Source organism: Pleurodeles waltl, chromosome 3_1 (assembly GCF_031143425.1).
Source record: "Pleurodeles waltl isolate 20211129_DDA chromosome 3_1, aPleWal1.hap1.20221129, whole genome shotgun sequence".
In the NCBI taxonomy this organism is placed as follows: Eukaryota; Metazoa; Chordata; class Amphibia; order Caudata; family Salamandridae; genus Pleurodeles; species Pleurodeles waltl.
In genome coordinates, this window is record NC_090440.1 from 1,369,882,204 (window position 1) to 1,369,900,686 (window position 18,483).

The following is an 18,483-nucleotide window of genomic DNA, read 5'->3' on the forward strand; positions in this document are numbered from 1 at the left end:
GGCACGCACACCTGATAACCAGGACAGAATAGTGTGTCCCAGTGACTCGGAGGTAACTAACCCTCCACTCGAGGCCCATACGTCTGGCGTCGCATTCTGATAAGGATGTAGGCTAACAGAGCGCAGCGGCGCCTCCCAGTGTGACGTAATCTTGTTTTACACCTTTAAACAGCCCTGAACTTTCCAATATTCCTGCCTCTGCAATCTTGAAAGCGCAATCACACACGGAAATGGCATAGATAAAAGTCCAAGGCTACCAAGTCTGTTTGGCATTAAACCAACGCCAGCTGACAAAGATTTCAAACGGTCCGTGGCTGGTGTCAATACTTCACCTATCCCTGCCTCTTAAATGCACTCACTCTCTTGCAGCGTTTCGAATCTGGGATATGCATTTTATTCATTACCTCTGCGTCCCTTTCCCTTTTCCTCTCATTACAAAATGTAATGCTCGGAACAGAATGTCTGGACTCAAAGTAATATCCAATGGCTTAACCACAATTTTTGTGTTCGTACTGTTTACTGTTAAGCGCTCCAATGCCTTGTCAGGGATAGTAAGCACTATATAAATGCTATTTCAATACACTAAGTGAAACAAGTCTGGGAGAGCTGCGCGTGACTGAAATAGACCTGCGTAATAAAAAGTTGCTCTGTGTGTCATCGGGCTGCCTGAAAGCACCCAGAGTAATGCGGGTCACGTGGGGAGGGATGAGAGAGTGATCAGTCTTTCCTTTTACGAATTGTGTTAACGGTACTTTATGGAAATTCGTTTCAATGACGTCACACAAGGCTTCAACACCTATAATTCCCTGTAGGAAAAAAAAAAAATATTGCAGTATTGGTGGTCTGAAGTGCACAGAGTCACCCAACTACCACAAGGCTTTCGAGGTTTGTAGGTCCCTGCGTGAGTAGCACATGCGGCCCATGTTTTAATTTTGCATTTAGGATCTTGTAGTTATGATTTATAGCGAGACAAACAGGACTAAACGCCCCAGCGTGCACATCAAACCCGATACTGGATGGACTGGTCTCGCATGGAGCTAGGTAGTCAGTGATCCGGGGACTCTTCCCAGCCTGCGACAGTCACTCAAGCTGTGTGAGTAACAGATGATGCTAAGTCACAGGAACACCACAGTCCTGGGCTTTCATCTAATGATCTAATGCTTTTGGGGAGTTGCAGTCTTTTTCCGCATCGATTCAATGGCATTTTTTATAGTTTATTAAAGGGATGACCGGATCGGACATCTTGTATCGGGTGACAGGTGCCATCTGATAAGTTTGCACGGTTCAGTTCCAGCTTCGCATGTTGAGTACGAGTCCTGCAGCGTTGACAGGGACAGAGTATGGCTCCATCTCAAGGGAAGAGTCATGTTGCCACTCTTGGGGCGTTCCTTCGAAAACATAATCTTTTAGGTTTTAATTATGTGAATTGCAGTCTTGGTTTACTTCAACTGCGCCCGCTGACCTAAATGACTTGAGTTTAATGTTTCGCCAAAGGAAAGCTTAAGACAGACATTTGGTGTCACTAGACAGAGAGGTGACCATCACATGGCAGCTTTTTACTGACACTATTTACAGTCCTGAAGTTTTTACCAACATATCACTGACTTCAGGTGTAAGTCTAAGTAATCAAATGATAGCAAAACGAGATTACTACACCCAGAGCTCATTAAACCATCACACGAAGTCCAGGGCTGTTCTCAGTGTCCGAAATTGCACAGAGGAAGGGGGTCACACTACTAGCCAGCAACCCTTGCCTTGAACCGCAGTCTCACTCATTGAGATTATCCAGGCCATTTACGACACTGTTTCCAGTCCTGGAATTTTGTATTTTCACCTAATGCTTTCTGGGAGTTGTAGTCTTACTTTGCTGTCGTTTAACTAAATTAGACTAAGATCTGAAATTGATGTCCAGGCAGGGCAGTTTCAGAACTGGAGATTGTGTCCATAATGAGCTGAGGTCAGGTGGTCAACCCGCCTGGTACATAGCCTGGCTCTTTGGGTAGTGTCTCACACAATGGAGTATAGTCTTACTCACTGGGTGAGTGTCTGACCCCTTGCAGCTTAGCCTTATTCCAGATTTTCGAGGTCCGTAGTTAAGTAGCTCTTACAGATCATGTGTTTTTTTACATTCTCAAACTCATAATACTGTTCACCCGATCTAATTCCAAGCCTACGTGTGCCAGAATCCAACGGAAAAAACACCTGGACTGAATACCTACTTACACATAAGCCAGACACTGGTTGTGTGTCTAGGCCTTTGACTCCAGCAACACAAAAGGATGATGGACGGAGTGCTGAACAGTGCAAACACTCGCCCCAAATCACAGATCTGGGTTTAATCCATGGTTCTTTTGCTCACCATGCCACCCCACTTTGGACCCAGCCATATGCAAATCAGTCTTGACCCTGTTCCTCATGGGAACAGTCCAGCTAGAACTGCCAAGCCAGGTCCTCCCTGGACCAGAAACAAGCATCCTGGGACTAGTTTCAGGGTTTCACCCTTCATCAGCCAGGCTAGCGTGAATCCAGTGGCACAGTGAACAAGAGACCCACGTCTGATGTGATTTACCCAGTTGTGTGTCTGACTCAACATCCACGGCTGAGATTATGTTCGAAGTGCGCTTCTCACCGGTACGCGCTATATTGTATTGTAATAGTATTTATATAGCGCTTACTACCCCTGACGGGGTGTCAAAGCGCTTTTCGATGAGTAGCACGCTACTCTGGAACCCAACAAGAATTATTGATGGATTAGTATCGGGAAATATGAGTACAGTTTTAGTATTAAAATACCATACAATTACAACAGTGAGTGAGATGCGCACAGAAGCGTGAGGCAGACACTGCATGCTTAAGACAGGTAACATGTCTGCCTCACTCCTAGCGAGCGAGACTGCACTACCGAAGCAGAACGTGCTTCTAGGTGCACAGACACTGAGCTATACTATAAATCATGCTGTGCGACACATACTTAGTGAGTGAAACCGCGCGCAGGGCCCCGGGCTCGAGTCCATTGGGACGTATTTTGCTTCTAGGCGCCTGCCTCTCATGTCACACAGGGTGGGAGGCTATGCACCAAGTTGTCTGACACACACCTAGAATACAACTGTTCCAACGTGTCAGACCCGCACCAAAGGAGAGAGGTGTGCTTCTCGGCGCATGATTTTCACACGGTTCTCGACTCTGTTCCACCGCGTGGGGAATACTCACCAGGGAAGGATGTGCCGCAAGTTGGCTAATTTACTACGCTCAGAAAATGAGACTATCCCATTCAACCTCACTCATGAGTACGTAGGCGCACGCCTCACTCATCGGTGTACAGTACAGATGCACTCGATGTATGCGAACCAGACAACTGGAAGCAGCGCACTCATGCGGCGTGAATCAGATACCGTGTTCCACAGTCTCGCTCAGTAGGTGTGAGTGAGTCAGACACCCACAAGCACACTGGCGCACTGGCCCTGAGGCACACTTTGGCACACCGTCTCAAGTAAGTGAAGGGTGCTCAATAAAAGGGGGTGTCAGATACATGAAGACAGTCTTAACTGTCTCACTCGCAGACACCCACAGCTCGATCGCTCATTCTTGGCCTGTCTAAATTGAATGACTTCTTTGTCTGTTAAAGCATTAAGCCTCGTTCAAAAACTTTCGAAAGCCCATCCCTCTATTAACGACGCTGTTTGGTAGCTTCCCGATCCCACCCCGCCTGCCCGCCTCCGCCTCTCTCCGCACACGCCTAGAGGCAGAGCACCTGCATGCGAGGCACTGGGCTCCAAAGCGCAGGCATGCTGCGAGCTGCTCCCGGGTTCCCAGGGGGGGAGGGCTCTGGAGGTGACGTCACGACCATCTTTGATCTTATCTCAGAGTCTGGCTGCAGGCAGAAGCGGCGGTGTGGCGGGCGGGCCACAACCCTGGGTGTGTTTCCAACAGTCACAGATTTAATGCTTTTCAGACACAGGTATTCAGTGAATGCCGAGCGAGGGGAGACGCCCTGGTGGGGGCTGTGTTCAGACAAGAGCTGAGGTTGCTGGTCACGTTACTAAAGTGTCTCAGACTGCACGTTCTCTTGGAAATAGATGCCTTATAATATTAGAAAAACACGTATTCAGTGCTTTTAAAAACAGTATGTGTGACAGTCCCACTCAGTTCTGGCTTTGTAACTTATATCACCATGCATTCTGGAATTTTTTGTTTCAATTTTACAGGAATGAAAAAAGAACATAACTCAAACTCAAAAGACGTTTAATATATAGGTTGTCCCTGATGAGACAGGAACCAGTGACCAGCAGATGTCACTGATCATAGAGACTGCCATATTAAACCCCCCAGACGGCCCATTCCCACAAATACTCATAAATAGTACATGAATCGGTTTCTTGGTTTGGGAAATGTTGGCTTAGCATTGATTTACAGCTTGTTTGCCCTGCTTTTATGTTGCTGCCGGGTCGCCCAGATAAAGAAGAGGGGTTCGGAGCCTGGCAGTCTCCTTTTAAGCCCCCACCTATGCCCCTTTGGCACGGTGGGGGAAATTCAAATAATACTTTGGTCCCCATTGCGCCAATTTTGTTTACTGCCCCCTTTCCGTTTTCACCCTGTGCCGAGAGCTCGTAGTGGGGGTGGGGGGGGGGGGGGGGGAGGGGGATGATTGAGTTGGGGGCAGGCCACTTCCAGTCCCGCCTTTGCGCGCTCCTTTTTTGACACGCTTTTCTCAGGGGTTTCCGCTCCGTCCCCTCGAGCCCCCTTTGGGTGCGGGCCTTCACCCAAACTGCCTTCTCTGGTGCTTTTTAGTTCAATTACTCAGTTTATTCAGATATTTACACCCATAGCTAGTCTCTCTTTTTTTGATTCGATGTGTGAGCAGATTAGCAAATAGAGTTTTTTCTTTTCATTCCAGTACTTGTCGTCGCGCATTGGTAAAAGAGAAAAAAAAAAAGAAATTCAAAGAAAATTCTATTGAAATAACTGGACTGGATTAACTACTTACTCGTGGATTGGGGAAACTTCAGAGGAATTCAATTTTTCTTCTTAAGAGCTGTGCTTTAAATGGGCCGGTACTGTCCGGTACTGAGCATCAGCACTTCTTAAATTAGGCAGAGTTTCTGCACTTCTCAGCACTGCTGCACTACTTTTAATGGGAAAGTACCAGTACTTCTCAGGAGCAAGAAGAAACTCTACGGGGAGTTCCTTCAGCACACTGCTTCAGGTATGGCTCACTGGGCCGGCAACCAGTAGACCCATTGCCCCATTGCTTAATTTGAGGCTGCAGTTTCTAGGCCTCAGCACCAGCATTTAATTGTCAACATTGGTACTTATGACAGATGCCATATGGTGGCGCCGTTTGTGTCATTTAGAGAACAACAGTTTAAAAAAAAAAATTAATTCAATAAACATTAAAAACAACTAATACCTGCTGCTCAAACCATTCTTATACCTTGGGGGACATTAAACAAGGATGCCAATTCACCAAAATGCCAGGGGTAGCAGAAGTGACATAACACACCATTTGACCCGCACTTGCACTCATTCACACATACACATACACACAAATTCACACTTATGACACTCTATCAACAGCAAGCGTGCATACAACATAGATTTAAAAGCATTTTTACTTACCTCAGCTGCCATGGAAGGGCATATTCCAGCTAATTGTACCCCATGTGTATTATGCTATTAGTGAATGATATGTTATTTTTCACTTTCAGTGTAGTAAAAATTGACAGAAAACAAAGGGAGTGGAGTCACAACTGTCGCCAATAAGGACGAGCTGCCCCTGTGTGCCTGGCACTGATTTTGCCACCTCAGAGGCCAGGGGTCACAAAGGCAGTGCCAGGAGTCGCAAACGGCAAGCCAAGGGTTGCAGGTGCGACCCCTGGCAACTCCTAAATTACATCTATGGCCTCAAACAGTCTGAATTGTCACACTTGTAGCAGTGCGATGATTGGTAGTGTAGGTGATGTATTTGGCAACGATGGCAAAGGCAATGGGACATGCAAGATGTGATGCCCTCCCGATGAGGGCTCTGGCGCTTTTTTTTGCTTTTTTACACCTGAAGCACTGCATTGCCATCAACATAATTAAGCTTGTTTTCTCCAGAACGTCAGGAGAATTATGGTTGAGTATTAGAAGCCCACCAGGTAAGCTATGCACTATGTAACACTATTATTTTTAATCAAGTCCTCCAATGTCTGTCTGTTGTTTCTAAGCAAATGTACAGCTTTATCTGGGACTTGTAGTTAAGGTTACGGGATGTCTTTAGGTCACCAGAGCCGCCATTTTCTACCACAGTGCATTCGATCAACCATCTTGTACATTCTTTGACCAGTAGTCCCGTTCACCTGCATCGAACTTAACTTATAGAGCGCAGAGATTGCAGAAGTAACTGAGCTTGAATATGTTGCCTTTAATGACACTGAGATATCTGTCAAACTTGCGGAGGGTGATGGGGAGGAGGAGGTGAGATGGGTTAATAGAAGCCTCCATGTCACGAGCTCCACCAATTTACCAGTCCAGGAGTTTAATTTACCAGCCGAATACACAGTTGTAAACTTGCTCCCAACTCACAAGATACGTTCCGACATGCTGACCTTTCAGCCAGCAGCACCGATCATTCTGGGGCCCGTGGTTTCCCTTTCTTCGTTATTAGATGAGGCCTACATGTCCCGACATTCTCAGTGCTGCTGTGTGAAAAACCAGTCCAGCTGAGAGTCACCTAATTATAGGCCCCAGCGGCAGGCATCGTGATTCATTCTGGGAACTGTAGTCCTCATTGAGGTTGAGTTCCCAAGTTGCCAGTTGGACGGGACTAATGTGGTAAACAGTACCTTGGAATTGGAGGTTTATCCATAGCGAGAACTAGGCAAAACCATCAATAATAGAAAAAATCACAACAAAAACGGTGCACTGAGGTGTGAACTTTGGCATGTGTGAAATATCAGGTTGTCTGATGTCATTTATGCATTCTACTGCCTATAATTTTAATTGTCTCGTAAATGCTGGATTACGTGTCTTGCAGAAAACAGCACAATCATAAAAAAGACCTGTATAAAACTCACACAGGACAGCAGGAGCTCTCTGCAATCCTTGGACCATGGTTACGTTCCAAATTGCCAGGAACTGATAAGAGTGAGCACCTCCACCACAATGTCCTAACAATATCTAGGACCCCTAACTGAAGGTCATATCCAGGCTTTCCAAAGAGCTCGCCGGTCAATAAGGACCCCATTTAATAGCCCTGGATTTTAAGTTTAAAACAGGGTGAATTCTGGGAGTCTTAATCTTAGCACAATTAAGTGCAACAAATTGGACTTTAATCCAAGCTGCAACGTTCTTTAAAAAGAAAACCGTGGACCGGCACATTGAAGCCTTGGCGGTGTGAATTTATCAGTTACCTCTACACTCGCTTCTTGTCAAGCTTAGTACCATGCCAGCAACAGATCCAGATTATACATTATGCATGTTAGAACGGGTTGGGTTTGAATGCCACCATTTCTGCCCTCCCAAGAGTCCAGCTACGGGGTCAGTCATAAAAAGCAGGCTGTCCTTAATCGTTACGCCTTCTGCCCATCTCAGTTTATTAGGAAAGTATTAGTTAAAAACTTCAAGTGGGCAAAATTGTATTGGTGAAACCAGCTTGATGGAGGGTGTGGCCCCTGGCACAGGCCCACTTGACAGCCATGGGGGTCACTTGAAAACACAAAGTATGGATTCACTAAATCAAGGCCCACCTTACAGTGGAAGCTGGCCTAGGCACTTACCTCCTTGACATACTTCTCGGCCTCCACCGTGACAGTGTTGTGGTTCTTGTGCTCCTGGAACATGCACAGGTAGCAGATGCAGACCTGGTCGGCCTGGCAGAAGAGCTCCATGGTCTTGCTATGCAGCTGGCACTTCCGGGCCTCGAAGTCCTTGATGGGGTCGAGCAGCTTGTGGTCCCGGAAGGCGGCCCCCTCGAGGTGCGGCTTGAGGTGGACGTCGCAGAACGAGGTCTGGCAGACCAGGCAGGAGCGCACGGCCTTCTTCTTGCCCTCGATGCAGGAGTCACACAGAACATCATCGGCGATCACGTCCCCCAGCTCGAAATTCCGGCGGTTGTTTCTGCTGCCGTCCTCCGTTTCATTGCCGGGGCGAGGGGCCGTCTGTGGGCTGGGGGGCTCGGCGGAGTAGGCAGACTGCGCCTTGAAGTCGCCCGATTCGACGGTATAGCGGCTGGTTTTCTTCACCTCAGCCACAGCCTCCGGCCGGTTGGCATTGACAGTCTCGGCCTGTTCTGGGGCAAAGCGGCTGCCTCTCGCCTTGTTCATGTCTGGGCTGATTCGGTTTATTCGGGTGTCCAAGGTGAAGCGGCTGGCCCGGCTGTCTATAGGGTCTGGGCTGAAGCGGATGGACCTGGAGTCTCCGGCCTCGAAGCTGTAGCGGCTCACCTTGCTGTCGGTCTGGTCCGGGCTGAAGCGACCCGCCTTGGAGTCGAGCAGATCCAAACTGTAGCGTCGTGTCGCTGTGTCACTTGGCTCCGGGCTTGCGTGGTTGGCGTGCAACTCCCCCTGCTCTGAACTGGATGGGCCGGTTGTGTTCTCACCTGCAGGCCCAGAGCCGTTGGCTATTTTCAAGTCGCTTATCTCTTTCGTGGTACTGTTTAGCATTTCGTCATTCCCTGCCTCATCGTGGTTGTGGTTGGGTGTTTCCTCCTCCTCCTCCAGGATCGTGGTGGTACCGTTTGTTGTCTTAAGGTCCTCAGCTTCCATGCTGCTGCTGCCAAGCAAAATTCCCTTTTTGGATAAAGTGGATGAGCTCTGGGCCCTTTACCAGGTCGTCGGGTTATATTTGTTTCAGATTTCCTTCTATCTCGGTGAACGACCTCTGCACGGCGGCCTTCTTGGGTGGCGTCGTTTCGACAGGGAATGGGGAAACGCTGACAGGAATATGGACCCTGCCCTGGGCACACCTGGAGAGATGAGGCGAGAACACCCTGTTGCGTCTTGCCAGTGATAGCAGAAAGACTGGTGTGCTGGAGGGACCCAAAGCTGTTGCAGAGAGAGGGGACGGGGCGGGCTACACAGGTAGCTCCACGCCCAGGAAGTTCAGGAACATTCGTACCTCGCCCATTCATGTCTGTCTGTTTAATTATTTTTCTAAAGCGCCAACCTGTTTGTCAGCTTATCTATTCGTCCGCAATTATTTTGGCGTGCCCTCCCAGCCTTAGTCGCCACTTAGCAAAGGAGCCCAGCAACGGTAACTAGGTCACAGAGTTTCTGTGAGCGCCTATTCTCTGCTGGGACGGGAACGGAAGAGAGATAGTCGATAATTTCTGATGACCGTGGTGGTTGTTGCACGTTTTTACAACCAAACAGGGGTGAAATGTATTCAATCCGCTCCAGTTGATGTCGTTTATTGGAGTCCGCTAGTTATATAATATTTGGAGTTCCCCAGGTGATCAAAATATTTGATAAAATGACGTGGAACAGACGCTACGAATTAAATATTAAAAGCAGTGCAGCTGATTACAATAGTTAGAGAAAGCCGTGCGATAATTATTTGCGAGCTTTCCAGTTGATACACTTATTTGGACCATGCGTGTTGATGAAAATATTGAGAGCGGACAGGCAGTGCATTAAAAATAACAATCAAAAAAGTCAATCGGCCTGGCATCACCTAGCAGCCAGTGCTTAATTTGTAAATAAAAAGGTGCCGGTGCCCAAAGCCCTCCACTTAAACACGCGGCTGCTGCAGTTAAATGTGCAAACACATTTTACTGAGGCAGCGTAACCCTGAAGCCATCTTGGGCCTCTTCAATCCATGTATAGCCCCTCCCTGCCCCTTCAGCTCATTCTTGCAGCTTTCTGCTTTTTCCCTTTGTGACGCTTTTTCGTTTTTCTCTTCCTCCGTCTTTCCTACATGTGCCTTTTGCTCGCAGCAAATGCTTGAGGCAGAATAAGCCCCGGCCCTCAAAAATAAGTGCCGGTGCTCAGCACCGGAAACAACAAGCACAAATTAAGCACTGCTAACAGCCTTTGCAAGTGCTTATTTTGTCATGGTTTTTGTGAAACATTTCAACGGGGATCTCCAAGGCAGTAGCTAACAAAAGCATTTGGTTTTTAGCTCACAAAGTACATGTCGGCATAGTTGTTAGTTCTTTGCGCCAAAGCTATGGTAACCACATAGCAAGAAGGCAAATTCTGGGAAGTGACTGCAAAAATTCAGAACAAAGAGTAGAGTTTCAGGCAAAAGACACATTTTACGGACACATCTGAGGTCGCACACGTCTCAAATAGAAGTCTGTCAGAAGTACAAGTTAAAACAGGTTTAGGTTCTTACTCAGGAGATGAAAAAGATTAAAGATGAAAAACCAGCGGAATTTGACAGCCAACGTCATGGAGAGTTTTTACAATTCCACAGCTAAGAGTGATTGTGCCGGAAGCGGCACACCTTGCTGAGCGCGCATTTTCGGTTACCAGCAACGCTTGGTTTTATTTTCTTTTTCTAAAGGTGTACTTCTTATTAGAGCTAGCAAACTTAACAAACTCTTTGTTACCAAGGGAAACGCGTTCCAGAGAGTTCATGTGTTATGCGAGTGGCCGGTGTGAGAGAGCAACAATGTGAAAGTGTATGGTGTGATGGTGTGCAGTTGTTGTGAGAGTGTAGAGTGCAGAAAGTTCAGGTGTTAGAAAGTAATGGTGTGATTGTTAGGTGCCAGGGTGCTGTAATATTGTGAAAGAGTTGGATGCTTTTTCTGAAGGAGCTCTAGCGGTGGGAGGGCACGGGGTGTGACTGTATTGGGTGTGAGCGCTCAGCACCTAATACCACATTTACAGTTCACATCTCTGCTGTGTGAGGGCACCTTGGGTGTGGGAGTGCGGGTTTGAGGATTCTGGGAGTCTTAGACCCCCCCTACACACATACATGCACAATTAGGCCCAGTGTTCTCATCTAGAAGGCTGCAATTCAGTGTTCATGGAAAAGATCATTTTGATTTTTCATCCCACAAGTGGATATGTCTGAAATCAGAAGTGCTCAGGAGACAGTGAGAGGTGATAGACTGATGGACAAGAGAGCTCCTTCTGGCATCAACAGCTGCTGTGCCTGTTGCTCCTACTCATGGCATCTGGGAGCAGAAGGTAGGGAGCGTCCAAGGACAGAGAGCAGGCAGTGTGGGAAGGGAACAGAAAGAGAGATGGAGGAGACCGGGAGGAGGAAGAGTGTGAAACAGAGATATGATGGTGATGAGTGAGAGATGTTTACAAAGAGGGAGAGAAATAAGTTTGGAGCAGTAAGAGTGAACAGTGGGAGAAGAGGGAAGAAAGGGAGGGTCAGCCAGATGGAAAAGAAAGTGAACTGGTTTATTTAGTCGTGCTGGTTTTACATAATAAACCGGACATTACTCAAACATGTTAGAGCCCTGTTCATATGAAATAGAGCATCACTTAAGAAACATAAATAGCAATACTTAACAGACTGAAGAAAGTATTGTTCAATATCGAGGTAGCGAGTTAAGTCCCCATGGATGAGGCATTGCAAAATAAAGTCCATCCGTGTGTGTGGGTACAATGGGAGATTGCCTCAAGTTCATTATGAATAGCATGGCTTTGAGTTTGAGTTTAAAGATAGTGAGGTAGTGGGATGTAAACTAGGAGATAAAGAATTCCAAGTTCTAGTTGCATTCCCTCAGAAGGATTGATTTAAAGGTCTGTGTTCCAGAACCCGAGATTCAGCATTTCATGATGGTCTTGACACACCATGTAATTTCAACTTGGCAATCAGGTAGTGTGGGGTCTGCAAATGAGGTGAATAATGGACTTGAGTGAAAAATAACAGATAGTCTATGAAATATACAGATGGGTGGTCATTCTGACTAAGGGCACTACGTCTTGTGCACATGTGCTCTTTGTGAAAGAGCCGAATGCATATGGCTGGGTATCACCAAGGCCTCCTACCACCAACCACCACTCCCCCCATCCCCCACCTAATCCTTCTTTTAAAATTCAGACACACTTCTCCTGGAGTTAGGGGTCGTAAACCTCCGGCCGTATTTTATTGTTGACAAAACATTGTTAATCATAATCATCAAAATTATACCCAGTAACCACAATCATATTCATAAAGTATTTACAGAGTTTTCCAATGGATGGCTAGCCTTAACAGAGTACACTAATTTCTTCTGGGGGTCTCTGGTGCCCTGGTCCAGTCGGCGAGCATGAGTAAGAGATGCGCTTGCCGACCGTGGCCACCTTTTCAAGGCCGGCCCCTTGACATCATTCTTGTACGAGACCCAGGAAGCACAAATAGTGCATCCGGGGCCACGGCAGCACCGCAGCCAATCAGCTGTAACCCTGTAACAGGGTGGGGGCTGGGGAGCCTGCCGCTCCCTGACCCCCACCCCCACTCCACCTGACCTGACGCCATCACTATAAGTGGCGGCCCCCCTGATTGGGGTGGCCCCATGCAGCCATTCACAGTGGTGTTTGCCAGTGGCTGAAGTGGGCTGAACAATTTCCTCATGCTGTATGCTGTAGTGGGCAGATGAAAAATATGAATGACACAACAGACCAATGGATAAAGATAGCTTGCTGGAAGCCCCATGCAGTGGTTTATTACATTTATAATTTTAGTCCGATCCAATGTTCTTGGTTAATACCAGTCATAATAGTTAAGAAGGGGACACTGTAGAAAATTGTTTAGAGCCGGCCACATCATTAAAGTATTTATTAAGGCGCAGTCTAAATTTTGACTCTCACATGATTACACTCAATTTTGTTAAGTTCCTGTTACACACAGTTCTTGAAATTACACTGTTATGCCATGTTGTGAAATAACGCAGTATTCAAGACAAAACATTACCACAAGTACACAGGAACAGCACAAATGACCAGAATGCTAGCGGCTGCTCTTTGTGGTGCTTGTCTTTTTTTGTGCTATTTTTGTAGTACAAAATGTGCCCTCAAGTCTAAAATGAACAGGAAGACACATGACGGCTTGGCATTTTACTTAATTTTGTGTAGTTCTGCAAAATCAAATTTTGATTTTCACACACCTTAAGTGTTTATGGTCAGATGTACAAACCCATTTAGTAGTCACAAACCCCCTGATTCACTCATTCACAGGGATTGCAACTACTAAATGGCAGAATGTTATAAACCCATTTTGCAATTTGGTAGCAGATTACTAAATCACAAAGTGGGTTTATAAGAACATAACATAACTGTAGTTGGAAGGTGCATATTTACGGCACTCCTTCCAAATAATGATTAGTTATGCAATGGATAAACGATTTTCTACTAAACTCAGGTTGCAAATATTGACATTTTTCTGTCTCCGAACATGTGGTGGTAAGCCATTGTCAAAAGGTAAGGGATCTCTTTCGGACCCTTCTGAATGTAAAAAGAAAGTATATAGGGGAGTATGCAGTGGTCCAGGTGACCACTGTCTACTCTCAAACTTTACAAAAATGTACAACTTCTATTTGTAATCCAGCCGTGGTTCCTTTAAGGAGACCATTCATTTGAGGAAACAAATTTAAACATGATCACAGATACAGTGATCTGCTGACCCCAGGAGGCCTCCATCCCTGTGATAGCCGCCAACCACAGCGAGTTGTAATTTGCGACCTACCTCATTCTCATGAATGTTGATGAAGTGGGTGACGTTGTGATGCACTACATTTCAGGATTGTGTCAAACGATCTATTGACACATATGTCAGTTTGCAAAATTACATGCTGGTCACAATTTGTGACCCACATTTTCCCACCTGTGTTTCATATGTCTGGCCCTTAGAGCAGACAGGTTCTTAACCTGAATGAAGCAGTTCAGCTGATCAGTTGATAAAAATATATAGAGTGAGCACAGTGATGTCACTCTTCATAGCAGGCCAGAGGAGCTAGATTTTAGAACACTGTGTGATAAAAATATATTTGGGGTAACCAAGTTCTGTAAGTGTCTACACTGGGTTTATAGTTGATGATATTGTTCAGAGTGAGTCGAATGATGAAGGTACATAGAGTGATCCCATTGAAAAAATGTCTTGGAGCTGACCCTGTGATTTAGGCTTTAGGAGTAAATCATGTGATGAAAGTCACTGAGTAGATCACACAATAACATTGTTTAGGTGATGAAAATATATGTTTTTGCTTTTGCCACCAGATTCAAGCTAGTCTGGCTGATGAAGGGTGATATCCTGAAACCAGTCCCAGGATGCTGGTTTCTGGTCCAGGGAGGATCTGGTCTGGCACTTCGGGCTGGATTGTTCCCATGTGGAACAAGGTCAAGACTGATTTGCATATGGCTAGGTCCAAACTGGAATGCCATGGCAAGCAAAAAAACGGATGGATTAAACCCAGATCTGTGACTCGTGGTGAATGTTTGATTTGCTCTGCATTCCATCCGTCATCGGTTGTTTTTGCTTTTGTCACCCCAAGTGGGAAGGGTATGCCCAGACGTGGGTCCGGTGCTCACTATGCCAGCAGATTAAAGCTAGCCTGGCTGATGAAGGGTGATACCATGAAATCGGATCCAGGATGTTTTTTTCTGGTCCAGGGAAGGCCTGGCCTGGCAGTTCGGGCTGGACTGCTCCCATGGGGAACAGAGTCAAGACTGATTTGCACATGGCTGGGTCCAAACAAGAATGGCATGGCAAGCAAAAAAACTTATGGATTAAACACAGATCTGTGACTGCGGGTGAATGTTTGATTTGCTCTACATTCCGTCCATCACCTGTTGTTTTTGAAAATATATAGAGAGCACAGCTAAAACGATTGGTTACAGCTGATACAATTTTGTGTAGTCGCTCTGTCTATAAAATATATTTAGAGTGGGCTACTTGTTCAAATGCTTGGAACAGTCCAACTGTTTAGAGAATGGTAGATTGCAAATGTATTTAGAACTGGCCTAGTTTTAAGAGCATTTAAAGTGGCCTGATTGATAAAATCGATTCAAGCAGGTCAATTCATTCATTGTTTTGGAGAAGGCTATATACTTGAGGTTTTCAGAGCAGGTCATTGAGAGTGTAGCAGGAAACAAATAATGTACCTGTTGCCACCCTGAATATGGACATACAAGAATTTGTTCACTTCATTCGTTTCATTTCCAAAACTTAATTCGATAACTAGTAAATATTCATAAAACGACACTATAGTAAAATAAAAATTCATACCATATTTATTTTAAAAATCCAATAAAACAATCACATATGCAATTATAAAATACTGGTTACAAGTTCAAAATCTATTCAGGCCGAAAACAGTCTGTTTGTACATTCATCAATTAAAACATTAACACCTTATAATACTGAAAGGCTGATTTTAAGAAAATAGGGACTCCTCCACAGACAAGTGATTGAAGAAAAATTAGTGCAGGTTTGCATCTTGTAAATCCCATCTCCTCACAGTTAGATTTAATATAGGATATCCATAGACCCTTAACCCTTGATCACAGAAGAGGCAGTCCTCTATTATTTCCTTACTCATGCAGGTTGCGTGTTCATTATTCCAAATAGACCACCACAATGGCAAAGGAGCAAGCCTAATTTGGTCCTCCACATAACCAGCACCTAACTCTTCATGGATGACATAACTGGAAGTGCTGCGAGGAGCCCCTAAAAGGCGGCGCAGGACAGGTTTTTCTTCAACCTGAGGGCTGCTTACATCCTTAAATCTCCAAATGTTGGAGACATAACCCAACACTGGAACACATTTCTGATTGAAAATTTCCCTCAATGGGACTACCAGCTTGTAGATGTAACCAGGTTCAGTATAAAAGTAAAAAGAAATATAGGTTTCCCCCTAAAAAATATTCCGGGAATTGTCAACACAGAGGCTGCTGTGCTGAGACAACTGCTTGGTTATACCACCAAACAGCAAACAAAGATAGGGGACTGAAGAGAGCCTCTGGGAAGAGCAGCCAAGCCCACTTCCACGTCAGTGAAGAAGATTAATGGGAAAGCGGCCGCCCAGCCTCCAGTTGTGGCCGATTACACTTGTTTGTGGAACTTCCTGAGCACACAAGCCAATTTACTGAACTCACGCAGCTCGCTCCTTCATGGCGCTATAATGGAGCTTTTTTCACGCCTGCCTCCTTCCAAACGTGGCCTCACAGCTTAATCCGGCCAATTCAGGCAGGGAGCAGTACCCCCCATGGTTCCAGCAGCTGGGGTCAGCAGCGTGGTTGCATCAGTGTCCTGATCTAGTCGGCAATGGATGGGGCAGAGAGTGGCCTGTGACATCACAGGAGCCGTCTGCATGCCATTGTGTCTGCATTTGTTTTGAAATGTTATACTGTATCTGGTTTAAGCTGCAATTAGACACGCTGTTGAAGTCCACGAAGTAAAGTAACCTCTGTGGGGAAACACCTTCGAGCAGGGCCCCGAAAACTTTGGGTTTGAATCGTTTCAATGGCCTCAAAGCGAGTGTGGGGAATTACACAGGCACTGGATCAGAAAATAGGCCACGATTGGAGATGGCAGATTCTAAGGGGCATATTTATACTTGTTTTGCGCCGAATTTGCATGATTTTATTGACACAAATTCGGTGCAAAACTAACTCCATATTTATATTTTGGCGCTAGACCCGTCTAGTGCCAAATTTATGGAGTTAAAGTCATTTTTTGGACGTGGAAACCTACTTTGTGTCAATGAGATGCAAAGTAGGTGTTCCCGTCCAAAAAATGACTCTATTTATGCTAAATTCACGCACAGGTGGGAGGAGGGGTAAAAAAATGGTGCAAACCTTGCTTTGCACTACTTTGTAACACCTGGGTCAGTGCAAGCGTTAGGGGAACTGTGGGCCTATTTCCATGGTGGAACACCATGGAATAAGCCCACAGGTGCCCTCCCCGTGCCCCAGGGACACCCTCACCCACACCAGAGAGACAGCGGAGGATGTGGACCCCATCCCAGGTAAGTATAAGTATAGGTAAGTATTTTTTTTTTAAGTGCCATTGGGGGCCCTGAAATGCCCCCTTTACATGGCACTGGGTGCAATGGCCATGCCCAGGGGACCCTGGTCCCCTGTGCTGGCCATTGGGGTGGCAGGCATGACTCCTGTCTTTTCTAAGACAGAAGTCATGTGGTATGGATGGTTTTGCATCAGAAAATGACTCTAGGCATGTTAGAGTCATTTTTGTGACTCTAACCTGTCTAACGTCATTTTTTTGGTGCAAAACTTCCTTCTTCCATACCGCCAGCCCTACCTGACTAATGTCATTTTTTTTGCCACTAGCCTACCCTTTGCACCGGCTTGCACCATTCCATAAATATGGTGACCGGCTGTTGCATAGAAATGGTGCAAACCGGTGCTAAACTTTTTGGTGCAAAACTGCGTTAGTTCAGTTTTGCACCAAAAAGTATAAATCAGGGCCTGAGTTTATACAGAGGGACCCCACTACACAAGTCCAAACCCCGCTGCGTTCTCAGACATGTAGCCCCGAAAGGTACATGGAAAATCAGTAGAAGAGAACAATGGTATTTTGCTCATTGAAATAAGTTAGAGCCTTAAAAAAGTTTTTGGGGGCTTTCGCTGGGGAAAGAGGCACAAGATAAAGGGAATAAAAACTGAAATAGATGTCTGTTCAGACTTACTTTCTAGCATTTCTTGCACATTCTGGATTGCACTTGCACTTTTGATCCTGTGGTCTGTCGCTGAACCTGTAGACACAGTGATTTGCTTTGCTACCCTGTTTCCACTTAGCTGTAAAGGTAATGAAGGACCCCATGCCCGCATAGGCACTTTATACCAACAACCCATGTTTTCTCTTGGCACTGTCAGTCATTGACCTTCGGCCGTTTTGACAGCATTAGGCATTATGCTATACACTTTGGTCAGCACTGTCACGTTATCTGCATTGTCACTTTATAGTACTCACTAATTGAAGGTACACCCATTCTTAGGGCATAGTCTGCTTTTATGTGTGGGCTCTTGGGCTGTTGAAAAATGTAGCATGGATTGTATTGTCACTTTACTTGGGTATAATGAAATGCCCCCCCCCCCACCCCCCGCCTTGCACAGAACATTTCATGAACAGCCGACTAGATGCCGAATATTGTTGCACTTGCTATCGTACTGTCCCTTTATTGGTTAATTAATGGTTTGGCACACTGTGTAGTTATATTTCAATTGAATAATTATCCGTCAGAAGCTGAAATTGCCGAAAATATTATTGCACTGTCCCTTTATTGGTTGATTAGGGATCTGTTTCACTGTGTATTTGAATATCAATTTGGTTTTTATGGTATCTAGGTCATGATATTTCAGAGGTTGCGAATGCTGAGGAAATTGATCTGTACTGTATTCCAATCTATAATAATAAAACAATAATTTTTAAAAATGGGACTATCAGTTTGTGGCTGTTATTAGTTGCTAAGATGAACAGAAAGCCTATCAGATGTGCAAAACATTGCTTCCTGTTCAACAAACAGGGGCAGATGATCCAGCCCCCATCAAATGTCACACTTGGATAGGGAAAATTATGGTCCCTATTAATTTGGTGACCTTTGAT

The 18,483-nt window shown here is 45.7% G+C and overlaps 1 protein-coding gene across 3 annotated transcripts in view; it reads right to left on the bottom strand.

Annotated features, from left to right (window-relative positions):
* TRIM29 (tripartite motif containing 29) overlaps nt 1–9,021 on the bottom strand; it is a 59,330-nt gene extending 50,309 nt beyond the window's left edge. For all 3 annotated transcript variants that reach the window (XM_069224868.1, XM_069224867.1, XM_069224866.1), the window contains exon 1: nt 7,758–9,021. In XM_069224868.1, coding sequence (XP_069080969.1) covers nt 7,758–8,744 — 987 coding nt within the window. In that variant the 5' untranslated portion in view covers nt 8,745–9,021. The remainder of the gene's footprint in view (nt 1–7,757) is intronic.
* Between the last annotated feature and the right edge of the window lie 9,462 nt (nt 9,022–18,483).